The sequence below is a fragment of the Buceros rhinoceros genome, unplaced genomic scaffold, assembly GCF_000710305.1.
Source record: "Buceros rhinoceros silvestris isolate BGI_N320 unplaced genomic scaffold, ASM71030v1 scaffold10428, whole genome shotgun sequence".
NCBI lineage: Eukaryota > Metazoa > Chordata > Aves > Bucerotiformes > Bucerotidae > Buceros > Buceros rhinoceros.
The window spans coordinates 5,906-16,004 of record NW_010426336.1 but is presented as its reverse complement, the minus strand read 5'-3'; the positions used below and the strand labels follow the sequence as shown (position 1 = coordinate 16,004).

Sequence of the window (10,099 nt, the reverse complement as noted above, 5' to 3'; positions counted from 1 at the left end):
TAAGTTCATGTTTGTTACCCCTTAGCCTCTAGATGTGTGTTTTTCTTTTGATCCATGTTTTCCAACATATCTAAGAGCATGCTGTGCCTAAAAGAGTAAAGACACATTCTTCCTGGAGCTATGTATTCATCTGGTTCAATTAATACCGTGTAGAGGGAGCGCTGGTGGGGTTTGTGTGTATACATTACTCGAAACCAAAATTACTGTGTGCTGGAGATAAAATTAGCTTGTGAAATTCCTTTTCCCCTTTAAAATAAAAATAGCAGAATCTGCCTTTAATTGACCACCTCAGTCATCACAGAGGCTTCCTGTGTGCAGAGGCTTTGCCTTTCTCTTGGCTTTAAAGAGTAGTCTTCATTTGCAAGTTTATTATAGAAGCGTTCAAATTAGAGGTGGGCTGAAACCGCAGAGTTTGTGTCCGGATCTGGATGCAACTTTCTCAAAGTTCAGGTTTTTGATTGTCCTGACCAAAGATTACAGAGGTGTCTATAAAATTCAGGTTCAGAGCCACATCTCCTGGGTGTGGAAACACAACACTTTGATTCAAGCCCTTTTCCCTGGTGTGTTTCACAAAGAGAATTTATTTAGTAGATTATTGGTGGATTGGCAGAGAGGAAGAGCTTCCCATGGTTTTGGGGATTGTTTTTTGGGTTTTTTTTGGAAGAGAAAAGAAATCTAAACAGAACTTTCCCAAAGTGAACAAGTGTTATGCGACACAAGATGTTCACAACCTTCTTTATTGTGTTGAAGCCCTCCTCAGAGCCCTGGCCCCGGCTGCCCAGAGAGGTTCTGGAGTCTCCTGCTCCGGAAAGATCCCAAACCCGCCTGGACACCACCCTGGGCACCTGCTCTGGTGACCCTGCTCTGGCAGGGGGTTGGAACTGGGTGATCCCCAGAGCTCCCTGCCAGCCCCACCAGCCTGGGATTCAGCAGGGTCTCATGATCCCTTACACTTTTCTATCACAGGGCTGGGAGAAGGTTCTGCTCTTCTTCACCCGGACAGCAGGTCCCACCCTCGGTCCTTGGAGAAGAGTGCGTGGAGGGCTTTCAAGGAGTCACAGTGTCATCATATGCTGAAACACCTTCACAATGGAGCCCGGATCACTGTGCAGATGCCTCCCAACATTGAGGGCCACTGGGTCTCTACTGGGTAAGGAAAGATACAACAAGATGCTTGAGTGGCAGATGTGGAGGAGAAGAGGGGAAGGAAGCAGAGTGGGGAGGATGAATATTCCCGCTTTAAGCACTGGGGGAAATACTGTCTTTTATATGGTGATTCTCTAAATTCCAGATGCTTTTGAAATGTTTATGCATAAAAGGAGAAGGCACAGCGTTATGGTACGTTAGAATAGGATGCTACAAAGTCATCTTGATAAGTCAATTTATAGTCTGGATTTTAAACAACAGGCTTTACAACTCTCTTTGAATAGGAAGGAGCCCAACATGTTGCCAAAATGGATGCTTATTCAACCGTAACCTTGTACAGTCTTTGACCTCATGTGTTAGATCCTTGGAAGGGGTCCTTGTTCTCAGAGCACGTGTCTAGCGCAGGTTTTATTAGCGAGAGAAATCAAGAAGCTGTATTTCACCAGGTCCGTTACTCTCTAGACACAACGACTTCTATCTCAGAGAGGTGCTTTGCTTCCTGTGTCTCCGCAGGCAGCAGTCACATGTTAGAATTTTTGAGTTATGGGTCAGAAGTTTGCGTTAACTGCCGCCCCTGCTGAATGTTTGAGTGGGAAAGCTGAGGACACCATCCTGCACGTCCTCTGCAGTCCAGAGCTGGTGGAGCTTCACTGAGAAGCTTCTACAGCAGCATAGAAGCTGAAGCACAGAACTTTGTACGGTTCTGTGGCATTTCACTTTCTGATGTTATCAGTCCTTCTGCTAAATCTACTATGCCAAGGAGAAGAATAGACGTCTAATAAGCTGCTACTTCTGTTCAGAGAAGAGTTGAGTCACATGGTGATCCCCAGAGAAAAAGAAAAAGCGAGACATGACTCAAAGTATTTAAACCTACAAAGAGAAAGCCCTTAGATATGATCACCATGATTCAGTGTATTAATAAGTGTAACAGCAGAGAAAATCGTTGGTTAATCGGTGGGCCACAGATGCCTGAGGGACATTAGCACCCAAGTGTCTCTGTGAAGCCACGGGGGTTTGCTCAGTCTAGTTATCTGAGGTGTACATGACGTGCCACCTTACTAAAATGTTGTCTCCATCACTTTCTGTCTTCCCACAGTTGCGAAGTTAGAGCAGGCCCAGAGTTCATCACGAGGTCTTACAGGTTCTACCACAACAACACATTCAAGGCCTATCAGTTCTATTACGGCGGCAATCGCTGCACAAACCCGATCTACACCTTAGTTATACGTGGCAAAATACGTCTCCGCCAAGCGTCCTGGATCATCCGGGGGGGTACTGAAGCTGATTATCAGCTACGCAACATACAGATCATCTGCCACAATGAAGCGGTAGCCAAAAAATTAAGCGAGCTGGTGAACCATACGTGTCCTGGATTTATACCAGAAGATAGTCCCTGGGAGCAGGATGTGAGCTACGATCTGCTGCGAGAAGAGAACGGCTGTGAATGCACCAAAGCTCTGAATTTCGCCATGCACGAGCTCCAGCTGATCCGCGTGGAGAAGCAGTACCTGCACCACAATTTAGACCACCTCGTGGAGGAGCTGTTTCTCGGAGACATTCATACTGATGCTACTCAGAGGAGGTACTATCGGCCCTCCAGTTACCAACCTCCTCTTCAAAACGCCAAGGTAGGGGGTGTGTGTGTGTGTGTGTGACCTCTGTTTAAGATACCGGTGACAAAGCCCACCAAATTCAGCTCTTGGGAGCCGGTGCAGCAGTGTACCCTGAAGTGTAGATGTGCTTCTAAAACACGAGGTGTCGATTGCAGCCGTACAGCCAATTAACAAAAGGTCACAGGACGTATTTTATGAGAACAGTAACTTTTCTGTGGTTTATGTGACTGCAGAAAAGAGCCTGATAAAAGGCCAGTAAAGGCCACTCTGAAGATGGAATCAAAGGCTTGTGTGCGGAGGTGGGAGAGGTTGGCTGGGACCATGGCTGGGGGCTGGCAGCCGACAAGGAAGTTTCATACAGGACTGAGAAAGGAGAAGAGAACCGGCATCTGTGATCATGTGTAGCATCAACCAGCTTGATAAAAAGCGGTGGATGCTCGTATAGCTGCGGGAGTGCCAGGGACAGAAGGACTTTAATTGTGTCAGCATGTGGAAGTTTGATGATCCATGACCTGGAAAGAGGAAATTGGCAGGTAGACACATAAAAGGGGCAGCATGAAGGGGAAAAAAAACTGGTGGGCTGTGCAGGTCATGGGTCCAGAGGCAGGCGCACACATTAATGAAATGAAAAACAGGTGAAATTGGAGCGGGGCTCTAATTCCATTTGATAATTCAGTTTTCAAAGGGGCCTCACAGTGCCCTCAGCGTCACTGGGAGCTGATGAACCCATAGTGAGCTAAACAGGAATCAAACGGGACGAGCAGACACCCACGGTCTGTAGCAGGAGGGCTGCCTGTAGATCTGTCCTGGTGACATTTCAAAGACAGGCGGCGATTGGAACCACACTGCCCGGTGCCGCTGCTGCCGGCGTGCTCAGCTGGGCACTGCCACAGCGTCACCTCCGCTAATGGGTTATCGCCATTATTAATCATCTTGGTGGAACTGATTCAAAGGTCAGCTGCAGTTTGTCGGCAACAACAGGAAACACAACAGGGGAAGAGTTTCAGCAGCAGCAGAGGAACCACAGCACATGCCTCATCAAAAATTTACTTTAATGTGTTCAGACGAGCACAGGGACTGTCTCACTGCTTATTTGGGAGCGAGGGTTCTGTCCTAAATCTCTTCCTTGCAGGTATCTGTAGGAACAGGTTACCTGACACCAGCTGTGTGTTGTACCTCTGCTAGAAAATAACCACGTGGAACAGAGACCGAATCTTGGTTTAATTCGCCCTGGCTGCTTCTTTTTTCTGGTCAAATCTAGTTGTCCTGTTATGGGCTGTTAGATACCATAGTAAATGCTTACGCTTCCACCGTGGAGTAATTTCGTTACAGTCAGGGTGATCTGACTGAATACAGCATGTTAGAAATAGTGTGGCCAGCAGGAGCAGGGCAGGGATTGTCCCCCTGTGCTGGGCACTGGGGAGGTCACACCTCGAGTACTGGGTTCAGTTTTGGTCCCTCACTCCCAGAAGGACATTGAGGGGCTGGAGCGTGTCCAGAGAAGGGCAATGGAGCTGGTGCAGGGTCTGGAGCACAAGTGCCCTGAAGAGCAGCTGAGGGACCTGTGGGGGTTGAGCCTGGAGCAAAGGAGGCTCCGGGGAGACCTTCTGGCTCTGACAACTCCCTGACAGGAGGGTGGAGCGAGGAGGTTGTTGGTCTCTTCCTCCCAGGAACAAGCGGTAGGATGAAACGGCCTCAAGTTGTCCCAGAGTAGGTTGAGGTTGTCCCTGAGGAACAATTTCTTCCCCGTTGGGGTTGTGCAGGCGTGTCCCAGGCTGCCCAGGGCAGTGGTGGAGTCCCCATCCCTGGAGGGGTTTCCCAGCCCTTGTGTCGAGGTGGTGCTGAGGGACAGGGGTCAGTGGGGACCTGGCAGTGCTGGGGGAATGGGGGGACTCGAGGAGCTTAAAGGTCTTTTCCAACCTAAACGATTCTGTGATCAGGTGTAGCATCAACCAGCTTGATTTTAAAAAAAGGGGGGGGTTTCTCCAGGTCTACTGTAATTTTAGGACACATTGGTAACGATTTTCCTGCCTGTCTCTTCTGCTACTCTAGCATCACTTTTTCCCTCTAAACTGTAATGCCTCTAAAGTATAACACCCAAGTTGAAGGCATCAAATCTTGCATTAAAAGTCTGTTTCTGGAGGCAGGCTGCTGCTCAACTCCCAGTTTGGCCAGTGATGACTTTGGACAAGTTGCATTACCTCTCTTCCTCCTGCCCTTGCCTGCAAGGTCTGCTTGGCTCCACCACGTATCCACGCAGCGTCCGCATTGCTGGGACACCGGTCTCAGCTGCAGCCTTCAACGGCAAAAGATGCCGTAGTTCTGACACAGGTTTTCAGCGTGCAACAGCGCAGCTTCTCTTTGTGGTTTTTGGTGGGATTTCTTTTTTTCCGCTCGTTGGGTCTGCCGATACCGGGCGTTCAGCACGATCTAAATAACAATACCCCTAAAAAAGGAACCTCAGCTGCCACGAGGAATTCCTGGGTGCTGGCTTGTACCTCACCGTGAGGTTCTCTGTACCGACAGGTTCTCAACCCGTCCGTCTGACCTAGTGTTTGCCAAATGTTGGAAGAATGGTAATAGAGACGGGGTTGTTGGTTTTTTTCTCCAAGTCCAGGCAAACATACCGTTGAAAGGTTATAACCCTTCTGCTTTGAACTCTTTTCCTTTTCTAATTGTTGCTCCGCTGGGACCCAGCTGAAAATGAGTTTAAATGCTAAATTGAGTTTAAAACTACAAGTCACAGACTCCTCTGGAAACTGGACACCATGAATAAATAGAAACGTTAAATCAACTTGTTTTTTTAAGGTTTTTACAGTCATACCAAGAGGTTGGGGAGGCCAGGAAATTGCTTCTGAAGTGAATCAGGTGTATTGTGTGGAATCTTTCATTTCAGGCTTTTTTCATTTCCTTTTTTATTTATTTTTGTTTTAAACTTACAAAGGCCTGTCTAAAATAAGTTAAGAGGATTCACATTTTGAGTTAAATTTATAGTTAAGCCTCTATATAGAAGAAAGTTCCACCCAGCTCAGGAGTTTACACAGCCTGGAAGTTGGATGTGGTAGCCACATTCATTACTTATGTGGTTGAGCTGAATGGTAATTAAAAGCAAATGATTGCTGGATATGTTAGGAATGCCAAAGCCACAAGATCAGGACTTTAAACAAATAGAATTGGACCTTCTCCAAATTCCTGCAGTGATTTCACCACAGGATGGTAAATCAAACGGGCTGTCCAGAAGCCAGACAGCTTTATGCTGAGCTACAGATCTGAATAAATTCACAGATTAGCGTATCTCAAGCGTTCATATGAAACCAGGCAGCTTTTAAAAATATATCATATGCCGTCTCTGAAACCTTCACAAATTCTCTTAGATAAGAGCGTATCTTAAACAAATTCCTCCTGGAAAACACGTGGAAGTTCCTGAGTGCAGCTGATGAATAGGTCACTGTATAGATTTATCTTCTGGGTCCTCCGGGTGTCAGTTAGGACCAGCTGATGAGCGGGGCTGAACGTCTTTGACGTCTCTTGACATCGTGTTTACCAAGGGATTCAGGCTATTGCACGTGCCACTTCTTGAGCCAGCATGAGGGAGCACGGGGGTGGACAGGGCAGGACAGGGGAACGCCTTGGCCATCATCGCGCTTATTGTAGAAAATATTCCCTATTAGGATATCGACACCAGGGAGCCTGGACGATTGGTCATAAAATCACACCTTATTTAGGAACGCAGACAGGGGCTTGTAGCAAGTCCTGAATGCAGCATTCGTTCGCCCTGCAAAGGCCAGAAGATGTTTTCAGAGAAAACTACAGGAAATGTGTACAACAGAGACTTTCTTCACATGTAATTGCCTCAGCAATCATGCTCTGTACACAAAGAACTCCTTGTGCTGTTTCATTGTCTGACAGAGGAACGGGAAAGATCAGAGCAGGGCTGCGCTGACTAGTGAGATCGTTATTTGGGAATAAGGCTGGAGTGGTCTGCAACATCACAAGAAGCCTAAAAACCTGCTAGGAAACCCTTCCTTTGCTGGCCACACACTTGCAGCGAGACGTTTTCCCTTGAAAACGCGATTCCAGTGAATCGATCCTCTGTTAGGAGGTTCTTCACCGCTGGGAGCTGACTGCCAGCAGCGTCTGGCGTTGGCAGCTAACACAGCTTCAGCGGATGGAGGCTGGGGCTTGGGCTTTCCGCTAGCCAGGCGGTGAAGGAGCAAAGTGTGCAAAGCTTCTCTCAAAATTGGAGTCTTCCTCTCTTTGAAGCCCAGCGACTCCATCTAAGTCCCTGCGGAGCTCCCAGGGAAATACCAGCGTAAGTTAAATGTGTGAAGCGCCTCAGAGGAGTGTGCAAAATGTTATCTTGGCCAAAAAAGGGTAATTCTGGAGGACAAAACTCCTTTGTTTGCCGGAGTACTAGTGCCACTAGACTTCTAGATTAAGCCAACACTCGAAGGGTTTCTTTTGTTCATTATTACTTGCAAAAGAGTCTTGGTTAGTGAAATTATCAGGGGACATGAAGACAGAACATTTGGAGGAACGTTCAAACAAACAGGTTAATTCCAGGTTTATGAGCAGTGTGTGATGCCTGCAGAGATAAGAGAAGCAAACAGCTTCTAGCTGAGGCTGGTCCTCGGCAGCGCTGCTGGCTGTGGCTCCCTTGAAGGTGCCACTTACTGCCTACACCAGCACTGGTGCTAGGCACGAGCTGAAGCAAAAGGTCACTTTTCATTCTCTGTGAGAACCTTCAAAAGCTCTATGTTGTTTTTAAAACCCTATTCATCTTTGCTGATTTAACTTGATTTGGGGCCCCTCACTGCCAGAAGGACATTGAGGGGCTGGAGCGTGTCCAGAGAAGGGCAGCAGAGCTGGAGCAGGGTCTGGAGCACAATGCGCTGAGGAGCAGCTGAGGGACCCGGGAAGTGGTTAGTCTGGAGAGAAGGAGGCTCAGGGGAGACCTGCTGGCTCTCCACAACTCCCTGACAGGAGGGTGGAGCGAGGAGGTTGTCAGTCTCTTCCCCCCAGAACAAGTGACAGGACAAGAGGAATCAGCCTCAAGTTGCACCAGGGGAGGTTGAGGTTGTCCCTGAGGAACAATTTCTTCCCCGTTGGGGTTGTGCAGGCGTGTCCCAGGCTGCCCAGGGCAGTGGTGGAGTCCCCATCCCTGGAGGGGTTTCCCAGCCCTTGTGTCGAGGTGGTGCTGAGGGACAGGGGTCAGTGGGGACCTGGCAGTGCTGGGGGAACGGCGGGACTCGCGGAGCTTAAAGGGCTTTTCCAACCAAAACCATTCTGTGATTCTGTGAACTGCTGTTGTCTGTTCTGCCACTGCAGGAGAATCCTGCCCCAAGACAAATACAACACCAGGGATCAAAATTAACTGTTTACCACAGTAACACCCTTCAGATCAACTCAACGTGTAACTAAACGACTGACACCTTCCTTGTTGTTGAGATCCAACTACCCACAATTGCTGCATCTGCTGCGAGAGGGGCGGGAGGGCTCAGGGGTAATACTGCTACTCGGTTCAGAGGGCTGTTTAAGTTGTGTTTTAAAGGTGTAATAAACACATAAGGCAGCTTTATTTTAGAATCCTCTGTCCTCAAGATGGAGATTCGAGCTGTCCCTTTGGGTTTTTCAGGATTTTTTTTGTTGGTACTTCCCGAAATATTCATGTCACCATAAATTAGTATCATTTTAATGGGATAGATGAGCCCTTTCATCTGAAGTAGTTCATCTAAAGTAGTTTATCTCAGAAGAGAACAACCAGAAGAGTTTTGCATTTCACGTCAGCCGTGTTGATTTCAGTTTTATGTGGCATTGTGCAACAGAATCAACATCGTAGATCAGAGAGTTGTGTAATGGTAGTGCCTTCAGATTCCTTCACTATCTTCCCCTTCATGGAAGCAGTTAATAAATCCATTCCTCAATATCCTAAAATATATGGTGCACGTTTGCAGATAACTCTGAACATATCTCCACCCTCCTTCCTGCCTGCAGCATCTCCCTTCCCCACCAAAAGAAATCCCGAACTGACAAGCCTGCAAAGGAGTTACCACTCTCCAGCATTTCACTTGCTTCGAGGTTTTTAATTAAAGCTTTAAATCTTCGTTATTCTTCATTCTGTTTGGCAGGCTGAGTTATAACTGTGTCAGCTGCGCTCGTCAACTCCCCAGAGCCAGCCTCGTGCACGTTCGCCAACTCGGCTTCGTATGAGGTCATGGAAAGCCTGCAAATTATCACTTCTGTGGTGGGGAGAGATTGTGGCCGTTTGTTAAAGCGTTGTCTTGGTCTGCAGTTATCTAGAGCGGTGGAGGAGTGGAGCTTGGTGCTACGCTGAGTGATTCCTAAGTGTTCTTTCTTTCTGTGGACTCGGCGCCTTGACAAGGTGAGGCAAAGCCGTCCAGGTTTTTTGTTGAGCTGGAAGCACTTCTTGAACTGACGTTCTCCCAAGTCTCTCCCATTCGTACTCATCCTGGGAGCACTCACCTACTAACGCTAAAACCTGGCAGCTGGTTTTCTGGGGTGGCGAGGTTTAAAGTATCCTGACCAGACATGCCTCATTCCATCCCGTCTACCCCTGCCCGTAACACATGGTATTTGGGTGGGTGTGAAAGATTGTTGCTCCTTTTCCAACCGTGAACGAGACCTGCTTCTTGCCACACACCGGTAACCAGAGCTGACCAAAGGTGATTTTATATCAGCTGCAAACCTGGCTCTTCCAAACAAGTTTCCTACGCTACAGCCACCAGCTCAGAGGCAAGGGCTCCAACAGCAGCAGTAGAGTGTTGTAGGAGTATTAGTGATGCCAGTACGTGACTTGGTAAGGCAGGATGTTGCTCCAGAAATTCGAAATAAGTGACTTCACCGTGGTGTTATTGTAAACTGAGCGAGGTGGTGGTGGCAGCAGCCCCTGAGGAGAGACCATGCGCAACCGGCAATGGTGTGGGGGCCAGGGAGGGAAGGGGGTACTTAGAGTAGTGACATTGAATACCTGGATTTGAATAAAAGGTGAAAGGCCTCAGCCCCAAGGCAGACACTACAGAAAGAACAGAGTCACAGAATCACAGACTGGTTTGGGTTGAAGGCACCCCCAAAGCTCACCCAGCCCAACCCCTTGCAGGGAGCAGGGACATCTGCACCCAGAGCAGGGGGCTCAGAGCCCCAAGGGCCAACCTGACCTGCCATGGGGCCAGCGATGGGGCTGCTCCCACCTCTCGGGACAACCTTCAGAAGTGTTTAGAAGCCTCTGCTCTGCCAAGGGTTTGGGGTTGGGTTTTGGTTTGACGCTGGCATTGCTGGGGGGAAAGAGGAGGAATCCAAAGGCAGCCCAGCTGATTGGGAAG

General features: G+C 48.3%; 1 protein-coding gene across 1 annotated transcript in view; it reads left to right on the top strand.

Annotated features, from left to right (window-relative positions):
* Positions 1 to 971: 971 nt before the first annotated feature.
* Positions 972 to 10,099, top strand: part of APCDD1 (adenomatosis polyposis coli down-regulated 1) — a gene marked incomplete at its 3' end in the record, with an annotated part of 14,281 nt that continues 5,153 nt past the window's right edge. Inside the window, exons 1-2 of the mRNA XM_010141465.1 lie at positions 972 to 1,150; positions 2,243 to 2,774. Of these exons, the coding sequence (XP_010139767.1) occupies positions 1,071 to 1,150; positions 2,243 to 2,774 (612 nt within the window). The remainder of the gene's footprint in view (positions 1,151 to 2,242; positions 2,775 to 10,099) is intronic.